Raw genomic sequence first — 20495 nt, forward strand, 5'->3', positions numbered from 1 at the left:
ATTCCTGTTGTTAGGCCAACGAGTGTGTGGCATTTGTCATAGCAGCCTGGCTAACTAAGACACTAATCATGGGTTAAACAAAAGTAGTTCCTTTCCTCAGATCCCTTACTATGCTGATGTACAAGGTAACTCAGGAAACTCCATAGCAACACAATATTACTTCTTTAGCAAGGTAGCTCAGAATTTTTTTAGGCTTGCACTTTCCTTACTGAAGTCAGCTAATCTTCTTTATTATAATAACTGGGATAGTCATCAAGGATTCCTTTTAGGACCAACTGTAATGAAATTTTAAAAGCTAGATAATCTTAGAACACTTTCAGTAACTTTGTTAGGTATATCAGAATCAGAACGTATGATCATTCTTGCCAAAGCAATAGGTTCTTCCTTGAATACCAAAGAAGATTAAATGAGAAAGTAATCCGGAGAGGTTACCTGTAACGGCTCCTGAAGAAAATCGGTTTGACTGGTTTGATTTTGTTCGGTAGATGCTGCAGAGTGAAATGAACAGTAAAGTAAACGGACAGAAATGTTTATACATAGCAACGGTATGGGAACCAAAGATTATACTTTATAAGAAAACTTTTTAAAGCATTAGCTGGAAGAATTAGGTGTCAAGTCTATCATGAGAGTCAGAGAAGCTTGTAGAAGAGTGGAATATACTAGTTCCACCTGTGATACATAGTGATGCTTTACAGTTAAATGGGCAAAAGGAACATTTGAAAATTTCTCCAAAGAAAGAACTATTACTTTTAAAAAATAACCAATAACAGAAACCTGGAAAATAAAGTCTGAGATATCATGAAAAGTAATTAACAGATACATTTAAGTTCCAAAGTAAGCCTTAGTGGGGACATCTGTCCCTTTTAGTTTTGTTTTTTTTCTCTTTGATTACTTATAATAATATGCTTATCAATTACACAATTTTCAGTTTGGCTTCCTCCTGTTAATCCCTAGCACTGGTTAATAACCCTCTGTTAACCCTCTTTACTTCACCCACAAATAACTGCACTAGTCTTCTATCCAGTGTCCATTGCTCACCTACAGTGGACTACGACTTTGGTTCTGTCACTCTCTTCCCATGAGATAAACCAGTAAAAAGCAAAAAGCCTAAGCCTTGAAACATCAGACCAGATTCATTCTAGGACCCATCATTAGTTACTGTATTAATCACTGCACTATTGCACTATCACTGAAGTAATTTACTCAGTTAGGATGCAAAGCCTAAACACTAGATTTAAAGCCCAAAAAGTCAAGCAAATTCTATCCAGAATTCACTCCAGAAAGATCATAAATTGCAAAAACAGTTTTTTGACATTTCCATTCATTCATCTGGAGACTTTCCCCAAAACTTAAAGAGGTCAATTAAGAACACTAATGCCCTAACAGTATTTACCCACATATAATCCTAATAACAGAAGAATTAAATGAACAGAAATAGTCAGAATGATTACATACCTACTGGGCTACCTGGAGCAGCTGAAGGCGGCTGTGATGATGGAATTGCACTTGAAGGTTTGTCAAAATCCAGAACAGATTCCTAAAGGCAAGATTTAAATAATGAATAGGAACAAAGACTATCCATTTAAAGGCTATTACCATTAAGGTATTCATAATGCTTTCTTCCCATAGCACATTAGCTACAGGTATCCATCTAATAACTATCTCAAGATGTTAAAAACTTAAAATTTGTAGGAAAAGAAATCAAAAGTTAAAAATCAAATCTAAAGTAACTGTCAAACCTTAAGTTTGTGTCAAATGTTAAAAATGTAATACTAATTCTAAGACCTAACTTGGAAAAGAAACTCCTGACCTGAGGCCTCAACCATAAGCATTAATCATTGTCTAGCATGAACCCTCCTTTTTTTTTATGCCCAACCAATGAAAGTGTCTATTTTATCTCAGCTACTTACTAGCTCATGCTGTTAAGCACTTTCAGGATAAGAACTATTCTCTTCTCCCATATGCCTATATTGGCTCTCCCAGAAAATATCTGACACTTTGAGTATCTAAGCCACACCTTATAATGAGTATCATAATTCTTTTATTTATCTTCAAATCCAGTTAAGGGGTAGACACATCCCTCATTTTATAGATAAATAGAGAACTGGAGATTAAATAATTTGCCATAGGTTATGCAGCTGGCAAGCATTAGAACTGGGATTTAAACCCAGGCCTAATTCCAAAGCTCAAATGTTTTTATTATACCAAAATATCTTTATTTGACTACTTCAGCATTCAGTAATATCACACTATTCTGAAATTTAGACTGTATCATACAATTTAGTGTTTATTGTATCAATTTAGCATTTACTGATATGGCACAAATTTATAATCTCCTACAACTGGAATGTGAACTCCTTGAAAGTGATAAATGTCTTCTCATTTTCTACACACAATACAAAAAATTTTCTATGCACAATGGCACCTATCGAAGTGCCAAGCATAGAGTAGACTCTCACAGTCTGCGTGGAAGCTACGATGACCTTTAATAGCAATAATGCCTAAGCAAAATTTTTACATATTTAATTAATTTTACTCCTTACAACAAACTTAGGAAATAGGAACTATTATCCTTATTTCCCAGATAAAGAAACTAAGGCAAAAAAGTTTAGTAAAAATTTGCCTGAGGGCGGGCCACAGTGGCTCATTAGGCAAGAATGCTTGCCTGCCATGCCAGAGGACCCGGGTTCAATTCCCGGTGCCTGCCCATGTAAAAATAAATAAATAAATAAACGAATTTTAAAAAGGAGCAATACAATTTTAAAAAGTTACTGGCAGAGCCAGGATTCACATGATACCAGAGTCTATGCTCCTAACTTCACTATAATGCATCACAGAAATCAGTAGTCCCATCTATATCATACAAGATTCTTTTTAAAAATGACTCATACTTGCATAAAGTTACAAGTTCCTTGAATCTGAGTCATCAGATCCTGCAGTTTTTCTTTCCTCAATACTGGATCCTTTGGAAGGGTAGAGGAAGAACCTACAGGCTGATGTATGGGCTTAGGCACCTACAAGATAAACCCATAATGTGTAAGCATGAAATTCAAATTCGATGGCCTAATTCAGGAAACTTGACTTATTTCAACTTAACGAAACCAAACACATAGCAATACTCATTTACCAGAATTTATCTCAGATGAAGAATTTCTACATAAATTCACAAATGCTTTCCCCCTTCAGAGCCACTTTAATGGCAATCTTTCTAAACCACTCCCCTTTTTAGGGGAAGATCCATCTCCAGGTCCTGGGGAAAGACGCCTTGATGCCTGGATTCTGCGCCCACCCCACCTGCACCACAGGGTGAGGGGATGGGGCTGGCTCTCCCTTATGTCAAATAAAGCTGTTTCACTGGGGAAAGGAAAATAAAAAGGAGAAGATCCAGAAAACAGAACTTCCTTGATAAGAATTACCATACTGCTTCTAGGATAAGATGCCACTGACTATGAGAGACACTATTTTTCTCCCCAGGGAAAAAGTAACTACCATCATATTAAATACGCATCTCTCTCTCTCTCTCTCTTTTTTTTTTTTAAAGACAGCAGGATTCTATCACAGCATTTGTTTCTCTTAACACACATTTTAAAGATGCATCTGATTTCAAAACCATTAAGATGGAAAACAAATATATACGCATCCTAGAATTGAGGAAATATATTATCATATTTTATTAAAAGTAACTATGCTTTGAGGGGCTATTGATGTTTATAATGCTAAATTGCCCAAAGAGTTAGAACTAATGTTCAGAGTTACTTCTTAAAGCTGTAAGTATGCCTGTCTCTACCAGCTCCTCTTCACCATCTTCTAATACACTGGCAAGTCACAGAGCTAAACTTGGCAAATTACCATATAAGTAAGAGCTAATAGACTCTAAGTGAATATGTGAGGCTCTCTTGGAAGAAAAGTATAAGCTTAGTAGTTAGTTTCAGGTCATTCTATCTTGTCCCTTTGACTATGCTGTACACAGCTGAGACTGCAAGACACACAGAGACAAACACTATATTATATAGAGAAATGTCTTCTCAGTCACTGAAAAACCTAAAACTCCAAAATAATGCTGTGCCCTATAAGCAAAAAATACGAGTTTTCACCTTTCCAGAACCAAGTACCCTTAATTTTAAATCCTATTCAGCAAGTAACATGATATCCATATTCTCATATACTAAAGGTTCAACTATGCTACACCTACTGGGATTTTAGTTGTTTTTAAACAGCTTTTTTACTGAGGTATTAACTTAGGTTTTTAAATAAAATTTTCTCAAAATAGTTGCCATTACAATTACTGTTGCATGGTATCTGCTTAATGAAACAAGGTTATCAATCTTCTGCAATCAGGAATAACCTAAAATTAATACTAGCATCTAAAGAAAAGAGAGGGAGAAAGGAGAACAAAAGGGGACAAATTTAACTCTAAAGTTATCTTCCCATAAGATAGAAGCTGGACAGGGCAATTTACTCATTTATAAAAGGTAACACTTTGATTTCCCCAAGCAAATGTTTTTCACACTGTCAGAGGACCAAAAACTTATCAGAAAGATTTTGGGTAAAGCGGTATGGAAATGCAAAAAACAATATTAGAGATGAAGAACACTGGAAGGATAAGTTTACCTTTTTCTACCAAATAAGTAGGAACAATGGGCATGATAAAGTGATAAATAAGTAATTTATAATTAATAAAAGGCAGTATTAACACAGGATTGTATCCATATATTATTCAACTATAAGCCTTATCTTCCTAAAGCAGGTTTTCAATTATTAACAGAATAAGGCCTGATATTTGAACTCATTCTTATTCTCCAAAACCTGGCTACAGAATGTTTAATGCAGGCCTATAGTTGCCTATCTCTAAAAAATTTTTATTTTGAAGAGGAAACAGAGAACTAATTTGTATCCTTCCCCAACTACTGGAATATCTGCCATCACCGTGTACTTTTTCATGAGTACAGGCTAATCTGCATGGCTACAAATGAGGGTAAGAAAAGTAAGGAACATAGATAAATGTAAATTCTGTCAGAAAGTCACCCATAAGCCAACTAGAAGATAAGGGGTGAAATATGGCACAACAAATCTCCCACCCTGGGACATGCATTTACATTACTCAGTTATACAATTTATGATCTTGCCTGAAACTATCCACTATTTTGATGTCCCATCATTTCACTGAAGTTGTGGCATTAAAACCCAACATTTTATAATTGTGGAAATTTCATCTCAGGTTAGACACAAAGACACAGTAGGTTAACTTCCAATTTTCTAGGGAAAACAAACCTACCCATGAAAGAGTTAAGTAAAATACTTCATCCATTAATTTAACATGGGTTTTGTCATTGCTGTTTTTAGAGAATTAGAAAGTTTCCATTTGTACAACTAATTCCTTATTTATGATGCCTACATTGACAGAAGCAGAATAATACAGATCAACTCACATCTTTGGGTTCTGTATTAAATTTCCTGGGCAGAAGCTGGTCATTTGGTATGAGGCTTGCTGTAGCTATTCCCCAGGACTTAGGAGAAATCTGTGATTGTGGAGTTAAAGGATGTTTTTGACCCTCAACATTGTTTTCCCAGGATTTTAGAGTCTCTGGCTGTCTTGAATCCTGTTCTTCACAAATAGGAGGGGTCCATGACTTGGTGATGTCCTGTTCACTCTGTATAGAAGGTGTCCAAGACTTTGGAGTTTGCTTCTTTGGATCCTGTTCTTTCTGTAGCTCCACTGGCCACGGCTTTGGTGTCTCCTGCTTCTTCTGCTCCTCTTGAGTGTATCCTGCTTTGGATTTAGGAGTTTCTTGCTTCCACTGGCTAGGAGTTGGCTTAGGTTTGGAAGTTGCCTGCTTCTTCTGCTCTTCCTGCAGAATGGACCTGAGTTTTGGGATCTCCTGTTTCTTCTGTTCTAAAGAAACTGCAGGCTTTGAAACCTCCTGGTGCTTAATAGACTCCCAGGACTTGATGGATTCCTGTTTCTTCTCCTGGCCATCCGGTTCAGTAAGCATATCCCAGCATTTGGGGAGATTTGGTTTTCTAGCATAATCTGCTTCCCAAGATTGTTCTTCATCTTGTTTGTTTGAATAATCTACTTCTGTCACGTAGCGTCTGTTAAGAAACTAGACCAGAGAATTACTGTGTTTTAGTCACAAGATTAGTACAAGACTTTGAGGAGAATATTTCTATACTGGTTGGTCTGAGCCATCATGCTAAGTTGAAACTTCCATACCCTACTTCCAAAAATTGCCCTGCTTCTTTATCCATTCCTTTATCTTTAATTAATAAAAATACAAACTTTGATACTTCAAAAGTAGAAAGCTATGTTTGTCTGGCTCACCTAAGAATGTCAAGAACTGCACATCCTGGTGCCAAGTTTACCTGTTTGAGGTTCATTTAGCAAGCTTATTCCATCTTTGCCAACCTTAAGACCATTCTACCCCCTAAAAATTAAGGCAGAGGATAGACAGTTCAACTACACAAAGTTGTACTATATAACCTTAAGCCTTATGTTTCTGGAATTACCAGCCTTTTCCTTATTTCCCCTGTATATCAATCAAACTGTGTTTTGGCCTCTCCTATTCATTTCGGTTTCCATGACTCTCAATGACTCTTCAAAAAGTACAACTTAGGGGGAAAAAAAAAAAGAGAGAGAGACAGAGAGAGCACAACTACCTTCTTCTGCTACTAGCGTGAGTAAACTCTGCAGAGAGCAGTATCGTGCCCATCTTTAAATTCTAAGCAGGAGCCAGTAACAACCACAAAAGCTAACATGTGAGCAGTTACTGTATGCTAGTTCAAATTCTAAGTAACTTGAATTAGATTAACTCCTTTAATTCTCGTATTAATCCATGATGTAGACATTATCATCATCCCCATTTTATGGATGAGGATAACAGACAAAGCAGTCACTAGCTGGTCACTAACTTAGTGAGCTACAGAGCCCAGAGCCAAGCTCAGGAAGTCTAGCTCAAGAGCCTCAGCTCTTAACCACAATACTAAAGCAAGTCTCCAAAACCAAAATGAGCAAATTACCTTTTCAGTTTCTTACCTCTTGTGGCTGTATCTCTGGCTGTGCAAGTTCCATAAGGGACTCTGGAAAAATAAGAGGAATATTGAAATAAATACTAAGCAAATTATAAGTTTTTAGACTGATTATAGCTATAATTCATTCCAGCAACATATTTCAGAAGAGTAACCAGAAAAAGGATAGTACAATTAAGTTCATTCATAGCAGGAATAATTCTAACAATTGACTGTTAAATGTCAAAAGCATTTGGTCTGAGATTAACTGAAACCAGTAACTCTCCTTACGACACTTTACTAAAGTCAAGTTTCAGTTATAAACTGATTTCTGAATGAAGATAAGACTATTTCGTCTTACCCACAAATAGCTTCCCACTAGTTGGAATTATGGCTCAAGTCCCATGGGGTAAAAATTAGTCATCTCGCCTTGAAGGCCTCTTACAAGCCATTTTAGTGTTGGAGGGCAATTGAAGCACTGGGTTTGAACTCTTAAGAACTCTTAAGAAGTAAGAGGAAGTGAACACGGGAGATGACTTGACTCTTGTAAGGCTAACAGAACCCTGCCAAGATTACCTCCTTAGATATTTAATTTCTTAAAAATCCAACCTAAATAAACAAAAGGAAAAGTGCCATTTGCTCAAAATATTTCTTCCCCAAAGAAATGGTAATTTGAGACATATATCTCCTTTACTGATTTTGGCAATTTTTTTCCTAAATCAATATTTTTAACCTCACGTTATTCACATTCTCAATCTACAATATTGAATTCTATTACAACTTACATTTTAAACCACAATTTTAAATAGAATTATCCTACCAGTAATTTAATAGAGAGGTTCATTCAAACGCCATAAAGCCTGCATTTTAACAACAGATGTTCTTCTAGAAAAAGTATAACCTAGTGTTTCTATTAACATTCACGTTGCAAATCTTGGTAATAAAGCCTGGAGATGTTTTCTAAACCTAGATTTATTTAACAGCAAGTAAAGATTTTCCATGCATGTAGACACTAACAAACTAAAATAAGGATATCATTTCACAAAGATTTAACTCATTTCTGTTGTGCTAATGCAACCACTAATAAGAATTTCAGAGATCATAACAAACCTGAGTCTTTGACAGATTCAGTCTTCAATAATTGTTTTTTCTTCTCTGACTTCATTAGCATCTCTTCCTCCAGTATTTCTTTTTCCTTAACATCCTGGGGAACTGGGATACTTTCAAAGTAGCCTGAGCTCAGTAATTTAGAGAGTAGATCTTTCATGTGTTTATCTAAGAAAGAATGATTAAGACTTAATATATGTAACCTAACAGTTCATTGAAAATATTAGGAATAGAAATCCTAATATGGTTTAAACCTAGTCATAATACACCATTACAATATTCTGTAGCAGGGAGAATTCAGAGAACTGTTCATTACCATGAAATGGAAATACGTAATCCACCTCTATGCTATGCTAAAGCAATGTAAAATTTAAAGATCAGAATCCATGTCCACCATTTGAAATGTGACTATAAATCAGAGACTATACTCAAAACCTACAATGTTTCACCAAAGCACACCTCATTTCCTGAGCTAGGAGACAAATCATTTCTTTCATCACCCCAAGACATCACAACCAACAACAATCCTATCATCCCTGAATAGTTAAGGCTCCAGTGAGGTAAAAGGTAGTTTCTCCAACATAAGCATTAAAAATTGTATCTTGTACAATCTCTAAAGTCATTCTAAACTATAAAATTCTATGACTAAGATTTTACTCTTCATTATGCTGTATATCATGCCTTCTACAACACCATCTGGTGATCAAGAAAAAAATATTAAAATTATGTTAAAGTCATTGCACCACAAAGAAATCTCAAGTATATTTCATCTTAAATATTCACTAAAAACAAAATTTGCAGAATAAGGAGAGCTCTCACACTTGGAGTCTATGACTCTTTTCATAGGAGTAGCATGACATAGATTTTGTTTTGTTTAATCAACTAGCGTAGTTTTAACAGATGTCAAGTCATGTTATCTCCACCAGAATCATGACATAGAACATTTTCATCACCCCAAAAATTCCCTCATGCCCCTTTTGCAATCAGTCTCCTCCCCCTACCTCCTAGCAACTACTGACCTACTATCATTCTAGTTTTTATCTTTACTGGAATTCAATATAAATAGAATCATAGAATATGTACTCTTTTTTTTGTCTAGCTTCTTCCACTCAGCATAATTATCCTGAGTTGCATTCATGGTGCATTGGTGCATATCAGCAGTAATTTCTTTTTTATAGCTGAATAATATTCCATTGTATGTATATACCAGTTGATATACATCTGGGTTGTGTCCAGTGTGGGGCTATGATGAATACACCTGGTATGAACATTCATGTACATTCCCGAACAAGTGTTTTCATTCTTTTGGGGATACTAACAGTGTGAGTGCTTGGTCATATAATAAGTATACGCTTAATTTTACAAGAAACTGCCAAACTATTTTCCAAAGTGTTACTGCCATTTTGCATTCCAACCAAGAAATAAGTTTGCAATTGTGATTTAAACTTACACTTAGAAATTTTGCAATAGCCGCATATACTTAGCTATCTATAAAAAGGAAGAAATCACTAATAATAAAAATGTTTACCAGCTTCTAGTGAGTTTTCATTATCCTATGCTAGTACATAAAGCTCTTTACTTCCTGTCCAGCCTTTTGTATTTGATAAACTGGCCAAAAGTTATTTAGAAAGCCAAAAGGACCCTAACCCTCCAGATCATTTTCAGTTCAATAGATAATAATTCCTCAATAGACTCTCTAGTCAGATCATTCATATTTTCTTAAGTTGATATAGTAGATAAGCCTTGATACTAACATATGTGTGGATCTACTTCTATTATACAGAATATGGAACTGAACCACAAAATGGTCAAGCTAGTGTGGAAGCCAGCACTAGTATTTAGGTCTTGCTCCAAAATCACATTGGCTTGCCACTTCAAAATTCTCCCTATGCTCTATTTTAGTGAGTATGATAATACAAGAGATGCTATACCAGTTTGAAACTGTTGTGTACCCCAGAAAAGCCACGTTCTTTAATCCTGATTCACTATTGCTGGGTAGGATCTTTTTTATTATTTGTTTCTATGGAGCTGTGACCTACCCGATGTTGGGTGGGACCTTTCGATTAGGTGGTTTCTGTGGAGATGTCTCTACCCAGTGAAGGTGGGTCACTTACAGAGTCATTTAAGAGGGAACCATTTTTGAAAAAGCTTCAGAGCCAACAGAGAGAGTCAACACAAAACCCAGATGTTTGGAGATACAGAAAGAAACCACCCCAAGGGAAACTGATTGAAACAAGAAGCCAATGACCACAGTAGATGCCAGCCATGTGCCTTCCCAGCTGACAGAAGTGTTCTGAACCCATTGGCCTTTCTTGAGTCAAGGTATCTGTCCCTGGATGCCTTAGTTTGGACATTCTTATGGCCTTAGAACTGTAAACTTGTAACATAATAAATTCCCTTTTTAAAAGCCATTCCATTTCTGGTATATTGTATTCTGGCAGCTTTAGCAAACTAATACAGATGCTTTTAACAAAACTAAACAAAGGGATCAATCTCCACACAAATATAATATTGTCAAATAAGTAAATTCTGATGGAATGACACAGTTTAGGCCCTCAATATCATACTAAACTTCTAGGCATAAAACTCACTATTTATTGCATAAGTCCAGAATAGAGAAAACTCACATGTCGTTCCTACCACTGTTTTCTCACTTCCTTCCAAAAGATCCCAGAAGTACAAGGATGATTGCTCCATCTGGTCTTCAACACTGTCATGGAGAAACAGCAGCAGAACAAAGTGGCTTTAGAAATACATTTACATTCATAAATGTAACAGTACAATTAATAGAGTATAACCCATTAACAGTCAAACGTTAATTTTGTCTTTTCACTCCAGAAATTAAAAAATGAAATTTTATAAAAGGTAACTGCTCATTTACAGATTTCAAATGTAAGCAGTTTTTCCTTACAACTAAAAAATATATATATACTTTTTCCAAATATAGCAAGAGACTTACAGCAACAGACCAAAGAGACCTTAAATTTAAAGATGCCAATGCAATACAGCTAGTTTTCAAGTATATGTCCTGGCTAAAAAAGCATTCCACTTCCACAGAGTTCCTTTTGCCTTCATTTAAAGATAGCACCTTATTTTTCGAATGATGTTTTGCTTACATTTCACATATTAAATAAAGTAAGCTGCATTCCCTGAACCCACCAAGTCAACCAAATAGGTAACGATAATGGGGTAGACAATCAGCACGAGAACAAAAAGATACATGGCTACATGTAAGTATCTAAGAGTTTTACAAGGTTTCTTCCTTTTCGGGGCTGATTTCCTTTATCAGCTGAGAACTGATGCTGCTTTAGCATGGCTAATTTAGGAATAAAGTTGGAATAACCTGTATTTAACAAAGTGAAAGCACAGAGATCTCTTCATTAGCTGATTTACTTGATCAAAGTAAAAACAGAAAATGGATAACTACAGCAGAGAAAAATTCACTGGGTAGCCCCAATGTGGTTTCGCATTTTGAATGTGGTTTCTCACTCTTTATTCATGGCATAATAGGAATACCAAAAAATTTTCACTTTGAAAGTTTAATGATATTGGCCAAGTCAAATTTTATTAAGTAGAGCAGGAGTAAAAAGGCAAAGACAGGGGTGGTACACAACAGCCTGAGCTTACAAAATATTAGGAATATACACAGTCAATATGGTTAATATTTGCAGAGGGTTAAAATTTCATGATCAGATGTTTTTTTAAATCAGTTACCATAAAAAAGTACATTAACAAGACCATTCAAATTCATTTTCCTTCTACATAGTCTACCAGCCCCATTAGAGTCTGGGCCAGCCAAGGTTTCCCATACTGAATCAAATTCATATTTTCTTAGTTAATTACTAAATAACTAAACAGCTAAATCATTATGTGTTTTTAATGGAGGATAGTCTTTTCATAATCTTACCTGAGACTTTCATTTCTTTCAGGGCAGGTCAGTTTTGAAAATTTAATGAGGTAGTCAAGTTCTTTTGAAGGCAAATACACTGCACCATTCAAGCCCCCTTTAAAATCTTTTTGTACATGTTCCTGCGTCAAGTTCTGCAATACATATTGAACTTGAAGTATAGTTCGAAGCTTTTTCTTTTCAGCCTCAAGTTTTAACATATGCTCCCTTCTCTGAGCCTTCTTCTGTGCTTTAAGTAACTGTTAAAACAAATGCTAATTAAGGTGACAACTCTTTCCATCATTCCATATTAGCAATTCCATCTTTTACAATGTCTAACCCTAAATAGCTGCGATTCAGTGATAAATTTCATGTATGTAACACTATCAACTGGCAAGTTTGCTTAATTCCTGCATCCTTTTTTAACTGAAGATGGCAATAAGTAATAAATTAGTTTGTCTAAGGTAACCAGAGCTGAGAGAGCCCCAGTATTTGACTCCCAACTACAGGCTATCTCTAGTACTTCTAATATCACCATGATGAAAAACAACATACCTATCACTGATGTCCATATAAATTCCAATATTTTATTTTCTATTTTTATGTATATCAAGCCTTTTTAACACTGTAACAGAATGCTTTAGTGTTCTTTAGTTTTCGTTTTGTTTTAGTCTCATGTTCCAGGGGAAGGATATTTAAAATAAAATGGACAGTTTTCAACCAACCAAAACCAGGCTAAGGTATCAAGTACTCTGATAAAGCATCAATATCTTAAACTCTACAAACAAGATGGTCATAAATCCTAACAGATCAGAACTGGGGGGGGAAAAACCTCAATAAAAAGATTGATTGTGGTATTATGAATTATTTTCTAAGGAGCATGAACACAACTTGATCTGTTTCCAGAGACAGGAGACAATGGGGGAAGATTTAAAATTTTTAAGATTGAGAAACTGACTGGTTGGGGCTTATATAGGCAAGCATATTTTCTCAGGATAGCCAAAGGTCAGCATGGCTCTTTTCAAGGCCTAAGCACGGCACTGCCCAACAACGCTTAAAAAGTTACAGCCAGATTCTCAGCTTCTGCCTGGGGAGAACAAAGAAGATGGAGGTAGCACTTCTAAGTTCCCAAAACAGTCAGATTCTCTTAGACAAATTTTCATGATGGTATAAGGAAAAGCAATTGATGCTCAGGGAATCTTCGGGGCTATAACACATGATTACCTCAGCATCCAATTTAACCAATCTCCCAAAACTGGACTAGGTTCATTTATGGGCTCATATCACTCTGAACTTCCTCTATCAAAATGTTTCTCACATTTTCTGGTTATGTTTTCATTTATCTGCATGTCCCTTAACTTCAGCTCTGCAAAGATATAGACTTTGCTTTTCTTTGTTTTTCACCAACAATGTATCACTAGTATCCATAACTGACACTGACACGATAGGACCTCAAATATGCATTAAATGAATTAAGCAGCAAGTAACAGAGTCTTCTATACCATGATAAGATGTCACGAAGAACTACTGACAACAGCCTATTTTTCTTATTTATGTGGAAACTAAGAAGACTAACAGGTGAAAACCTCTACAGATAACAAAAAAAGGAACAACTGAAAGAACCAACGTACTGGTTACATTTCAAAAAAATGCCTGGTTTTGAAACAAGGATGACAAATGAATTAAACCACTGTCAATCAATGGTAATGAATAAAAGAAGTTATTCTCTGAACTGTAGCTTAGAATGATGAATTCCCACTAAGGCACAGAGCTCATCTTACGAAGACAAAGAAGAATATAGCTCAGCTGAACAGGACAGCTTCCAACTTTAGTTAGATGGGAAAAAAGGAAACGTTCTACATACTGCAAAATTGGTTATTATCGAAGACTTGGAACAAAAGGAAAACTTTAGTGAAAGAGAAATAAAAAAAATTTGCGGAGAAAAAACTCAAAGGTGAATGGCAAGCACCTTTGGGGTCTTGATTTGTCAAGACAAACTCCAAAGTATTTCAGCCTTACTTAATCCATAATACAATGTAAAAATAATTTCAGATTATCAACAAAATGTGGTGGGTTGTGAGCTACCTCTAGACTGCAGCAGTGGAAGAATATGTAAATGTATACTATATCTCTGGTATAAAGAAAAGGAGCACAGTTTTTAGAGTTAAAATACCTATTGCCATATCTTGGCTCCACCACTTACTAGGCATGAACTTGAACAAAGTTCCTCCTACTCCGAGCCTCAGATTCCTTATCTGTAAAAGGGGACTAGTTATTCCCACTTCCTAGAGTGCTGTAATGTTCTAGTGGGATTACATAGGTGCCTGGCACATGGAAGGTTTTTAAAAAAGATGAAGAAGAAAAAAGAGAACAGTATATATTAGAAAAATAAATGCCTGGATGGAGAACTGAAATTTGAGGACAGAGTAACACTAGTTAAAGAGAGAAAACGAAAAGTTGTTAAGTATTATAGAAGTATACTTCCAACCATCCAAATAGGGAAAAAAAAAAAAAGATATGAGAGATCCTTTCATAGTAAAATGGACCAAAACTAAATAAAATTAACAAATGTTGGGCAGGAAAATCATATAGGTATAAGGGAAAAAACTGACTTTAAAGTATTGTATATAAATAGTCTAGAAATATTTGACAGCTGTGGAATTGACAGAAAGTACCAAATTTCAGTGTTAATAAAGGACTGTGAGTTAAAATAATCTATACTGACAAAAAAGGCTAATATTATCTTAGACTTGTATTAACAGAAGTATTCAGAAAACAGAAGGGAATGGTTTTGAAAGAAGGCTATTAAGCTATTTTAAGATCTGCATACCAGCTTTTAAGAGGTCATTGGTAATGAAATCAGACATCTAGAAGAGAACTCAGAATTGTACTGCAAGGATTAAGATAGTGCATGTCTTCAACCCAGAGATTACTTTTTTCCCTTATACCAGAGAAATGGAGTTTTTGCTCACTATACAGAAAAGAAAATAATCAAACATTTGAAAAGACAGTCTTGAGTCATGTTACCCATCCCATGCATGAATTCATAGAAAAATGTCCTCAATTGCTGGAAGATGATCGTTAAAAGGCCTTCTAATATAAAGATCCTGAAATGGTGAAGAATATTTCACTAACAAATCCTTAAGAGTTCAGATGAGCTTCTGCTTATTTGTGTGGGAGAATCTAACAAGTAGTAAGGCCAGGTAGCTCTATTTAACACAAGTCATAATAATTATCATGCCCTCAAGAAGAGAAATCCAGCAATTCTGTTTTCTCATATGTTAAACAATGCTAAACTTACAAACCTTTATTCTAAAACTATTCAGAATAGTTTTTATTCCAACTCACTGTCTTTCTAAATTCCATAGCAAAATAACACACATTAAACTAATACTTCATTCACAATAACTCATCTTCGGATACCATCAGCGTTCTCCACAGATCCTGGAAATCTGAACAAATTAGTTCTTCAGTAATTACTCCCAATTTCCCATCCCCAATAAAATAGCAGAAAGAAGTAGATGGATGGTAACCAAATACCACTTTTAGACACTGACATTTTCTTCAAAGTCAATGGCTAACTGGTCTTAGGAAAAACAAAGAAAACATACTCACATCTTGACTTAGTCCAGAAAAGGTTTTCTGAAGCTCCTTGGCAAATTCCAAGTTATGTAGCACTTCTTCATATTTTTCTACTGCTTCCTACCAAATAAAATAAGAGAACACTAATTCTTTGACCACCTAAGTATAAATATGTCAAAATAAGTTTTCCTTAAATACAGTAGAGGAGATTTAAGACCTTACAAATTAGCTATGCACTATATATACGTGAAAAGTAGCTGCCTAACAAAAAAGTACAGGGAAAGAGAATTTAGTACAAGTTACACAGAGTTAAATTTAAAATCCAATTTTTTGTAGACATACAGATTTTATACTAGAATTCTATCCCTAATTCTATCCTACCTATAAAGTTTAAGGTTGGAGAGGCTGTAGGTTTTAAGGGCACTGAGCCAATATGATTCCTCTATCACTATTCCTTCACTACTCAAGTGTATTATACAATTAGCATGGTGACGATCACAAAGATGAACAAGCAACTTCAGAAAATTAACACTCCGGTGGAAAAGACATACTTGCAAGCAACTGCCTGAAATAGATAAAATTAAACAGCATTGTATCAGAAATAAACAATGTCCTATAGGAATCTGAAGGGAGTAAATATTTTTTAAGATTTCACAAAGGAACAAAATTGATAATTAGAAAAGGAGTACATTTTTCATGGGACTTTAACTCCTATCTATATGGAAAAAGAACAAGGTGGGGAACTTACCCAACCTGTCCATCCTATGACACCCCAAAGAGGAGAAGAAGAAAAGTCACACAGTGGGAGAAAACAGGTGCAAACAACCAAACGACTGCCATTCTGAACACAAAAGTGAACTCCACAGAAATCAGTAAGAAACAAAGTAAATCAAATGGAAAAAAAAGTACAAAAATACATGTCTTCACAGAAGACCGCAAGTGGCCAATAAACATGTAGTAACCAAAATGCACATTTAATTCACGTGACATTATTACATGTCTGCCAGGTTAGCAAAAACTAAAAAGAGTGAATGTTGGTGAGGATGGGGAGAAACTGAGCCCTTAGATATTGTGAGTGGGAATGTAAAAATGGCACAGCCACTCTGAAAAAACAGTGAGGCGGTTTGTAAAACTTGAACACAAAATGTGTCCAGCATTCTACTCCTAAATATCTATAAAAAAAAAAAACAGCAACACACGTTCACACAAAGACTTGTATATGAATTTATTCAGCAGCATTAATCATAACAGCCCAAAATGAAAACAATCAAAACACCCAGCAGCTAGTAAATGGATAAACAAAATGTGGTATTATTCATACAATGGATACTAGTCAGCACTAAAAAGAAATGGAATACTGACACATGGATGAGTCTCAAAAATAATTCAGACTAACACCGGTAGTAAACAGATGTTCCTATTATTCTATACCTTTGTAAAAATGCAGTATTATCAGATTATCTTTAACAGCTTTTTTGAGGTACAATATGCATACCGTATAATGAACCCATTGAAATGTACAATTCAATGATTTCCTACAAATTTGTAGAGGTGTGCAACTATCATTACAATTGTTTTAGTACATTTCTATCAGTCCAAAAAGTTCCCTTGTGCCCTGATCTGCTTTCTCCATATATACATTTGTCTTTTCAACATTTCGTATAAAATAAAAAGTCTTTCACCCTCTGGATTCTTTCATTTAACATGTTTATGACACTAAAAAAATACAAGCAGTTCAAACATCTATTACAGACTATTACTAAGTAGAGAAAATAACAAATGAAACATGACTACTTTCATCAATAGAGAAATCCTCAATAGAATGAGTAAAAAAGGCAAACTACAGAATATATAGCATGATACCATTTCATAAGGTACAAAAAACCAAGTGAAATGGATTTAAAGGCAATAAACAAGCACTATTAAAAGCTAGAGAATGAGGGGGAAAGTTCAGAATGATGGTAATAGGAAAGAAAGTACTGGTAAAGCACTTCAGTGGTATTGATAATGTTTCATTTGTGTTGAGTAGCAGGTCCTGATGCTTGTTTTGTAAGATGCATGACTCATATGCTAAAAAATTTTGGACCATATATTTCATAATAAAAATACAGGCCTTCAAACTACAGAAACAAGAGTACACAGGTAAACATAACCATAATATACATCCCTCAGAGGGAATGCAACACCCCTCCCTCCACAGCCATTCCCCATGATATGATCTTTACCAAAGAAAAGTAGCATCATATAAAAGTCAGCACTACCCCATTCAGCAACTGTTAAAAAAGCTGAAAAAGTGACCAGACTACATCTAGAGATATGAATGAAGCTGATATGGATAGGACTAAGGTAAATCAGAATACCGGGTAAAGGATGATATGGCCCATATTTTCAAACTTCAACCTCTGCGTGAAACCAAAGGGAGAGAGATTTGTTTGGTGCAAAATTTATATTTTGGGTAGCACATTATCTAATTTAACTTGTATGGTCAGTTTACTTGAACATCATAATTACATGGAATCTTGAATAGGGCATGAGATTCTGTTGGTTTGTACAGGTTAATGTGATGCTCCGATATATCTCAGAGTACTTTGGGCAGAGAATAAAAAAGTACTCGCAAAGTCCCCTTGGGGGACTGGGGAGAAAGAAGGAAATACTCAACTTCCCCATCAGGGGAATTCCTGATATTCTTGTAAGCAGTGGGAACAACCAATTCATAGGCTGAGCCCTCAATTTTGGGGCTTGCCCCTATGAAGCTTATTCCTGCAAAGGACAGGCTAAGCCTACTGATGATTAGGCCTAAGAGTAACACCAGAGAACCTCTTCTGTTGCTCAGATGTGACCTCTCTCCAAGCCAACTCGATAGGTGAACTCACTACCCTCCTCCTACATGGGATATGACTCTCAGGGGTGTAAATCTCCCTGCCAACATGGGACCTGATTTCCGGGGATGAACCAAGGCCCAGCATCATGGGAAGGAGAAAGCTTTCTTGAGCAAAATGGGGAAGTGATAAATGAGGCAAAATAAAGTTTTAGTGGCTAAGAGATTTCAAACAGAGTTGAGAGGTTATCCTGGAGGTTATTCTTACCCATTACATAGATATCCCTTTTTAGTTGTATTGGAGTGGCTACAGAGAAGTACTGAAACTGCTGAATTGTGTTCCAGTAGCCTTGATTCTTGAAGACAATTGTATAACTATGTTGCTTTTACAATGTGACTGTGATTGTGAAAACTTTGTATCTGATGCTCTTTTTACCCAGGGTATGGAAAGATGAGTAAAATAATAACAATAAAAATAAACAAGTCATAGGGGGAGATAAAAGGTAAAAACTGGGTAGGGTCAATGAGACAGACGGGTAAGTAGTATGGGGATATATGAATTCTTTTCTTCTCTTTTCAATTATCTGGAATGATTCAAATGTTCTAAAAATGATCATGGTGAAGAATACACAACTATGTGATGATACTGTGAGCCACTGATTGCATATTATGGTTGGCCTGTACATGTGTGGGGATTTCTCAACACAAATATCAAAAAAAGAAAGAAAAGAAAAGCAGCACTGGATGGGAACTACCTCAACTTCCCATCATTAAATTTACAGCCCTCCTTTTTTCTCCCTTTCTTCACAGGGAAGGCAGTATTCTTTCACCCATGCCCTTGAGCCTATTTAATCCTACTTTGTAGGAAATCTGACTCTATGATAACCTCTTTGACACCTTGAGCTTCTCCCTCTCTGCTGAGCTTAAACTAGAGTTTAAAAAATTCTTCCCTGGCAACCATTTCCTTCCAGTCTTAGACAAATCTCAAAAAGAATGTCTACACAGTATCTATTTCCTCTCTAGCCCTCACCAATCTGAATATCATCTCTACTATTCTACCAGAACTGTTCCAGCTGAGTCTGTAAAACTATGGATGCTTTTGAGGTCTTGATCTGCTTCATTTCTCAGCAGCCTTCAACATAAACAAAGAGGTACCTTCCTGCTTCAGAAAACATTTCTTTTTTGTGTTTCATGAGCCTTAAGTCCCACTTTTCTCCCTTTTCTGATTGCTTTGTTGCCAGCAATTCTTTCATGAACCTCTCCACTTCAGTTTTTAGCACCTGTAAAATACAGGTAATTACTGGACGTACCTCACAGAGTTGCAGTGCAATTTAAATGATTTAATACTTAAAAAGCATTCAGAATGACGCCTGGCCCTCATAAGTGCAGTACAAATATTTTTAACCATTATTATCCAAACATAAAGGTTAAGATTTCTTCAGGACTCTACCGTAGGCTTCTTTTCTGCTTTCTATATGGTCACCCAAGATAGTCTTGTCTTCCCTCACGGTATCAGTCAGTAGCCATAAGGTGATATATTTCAAGATTAACGTCTCTATGCCCCAGAGCCATACATTTTAAAACCTACTAGACATCACCACTTGATGTTTCACAGGCACCTTAAAATCAAAGGTTCACTCCTTTGATGCTCAGACGTGGCCTCTGTAAGCCAAATCCTCAGGTGAACTCACTATCCTCCCCCCCACATGGGACATGACTTCCAAGGGTATAAATCTCCCTGGCAACGTGGGACAAGACTTCAGGCGATGAGCCTGGCCCTGGTATTGGGAGAATGAGAAAGCCTTGACAAAAACAGGAAAGATAAATGAACAAAACAAAGTTTCAGCAGCTGAAAGATTTCAAATAGAGCCAAGAAGTCATTCTTGAAATTATTCTTACGCAGTATATAGATATTCCTTTTCAGTTTTGGTGTATTGGAATAGCCTCTCTCTCTCTCTTTAAACCACACTCTGCAAGTAAAATCATTACCCTTCCCATTATGTGGGACATGAAGCCCAGGGTGCGAGTCTCCCTGGCAATGTGGACACGACTCCCAAGCGTGAGCCTGGCCCTGGCACCATGGGATTGACAATGCCT

At 35.9% G+C, this 20495-nt stretch overlaps 1 protein-coding gene across 10 annotated transcripts in view; it reads right to left on the reverse strand.

Annotated features, from left to right (window-relative positions):
- The window catches only part of CAPRIN2 (caprin family member 2), a 48281-nt gene that overhangs the window by 17622 nt on the left and 10164 nt on the right, over positions 1-20495 (reverse strand). For 7 of the 10 annotated variants that reach the window (XM_077170438.1, XM_077170435.1, XM_077170436.1 and 4 more), the window contains 9 exons: positions 15614-15700; positions 12020-12258; positions 10740-10822; positions 8116-8280; positions 7034-7077; positions 5430-6104; positions 2892-3014; positions 1456-1537; positions 433-488 (listed from right to left, as the gene is read on the reverse strand). In XM_077170438.1, the coding sequence (XP_077026553.1) occupies positions 433-488; positions 1456-1537; positions 2892-3014; positions 5430-6104; positions 7034-7077; positions 8116-8280; positions 10740-10822; positions 12020-12258; positions 15614-15700 (1554 nt within the window). The remainder of the gene's footprint in view (positions 1-432; positions 489-1455; positions 1538-2891; positions 3015-5429; positions 6105-7033; positions 7078-8115; positions 8281-10739; positions 10823-12019; positions 12259-15613; positions 15701-20495) is intronic. The other 3 variants (XM_077170437.1, XM_077170441.1, XM_077170440.1) reach the window with 3 other exon arrangements.

The sequence above is a fragment of the Tamandua tetradactyla genome, chromosome 7 (genome assembly GCF_023851605.1).
Source record: "Tamandua tetradactyla isolate mTamTet1 chromosome 7, mTamTet1.pri, whole genome shotgun sequence".
In the NCBI taxonomy this organism is placed as follows: Eukaryota; Metazoa; Chordata; class Mammalia; order Pilosa; family Myrmecophagidae; genus Tamandua; species Tamandua tetradactyla.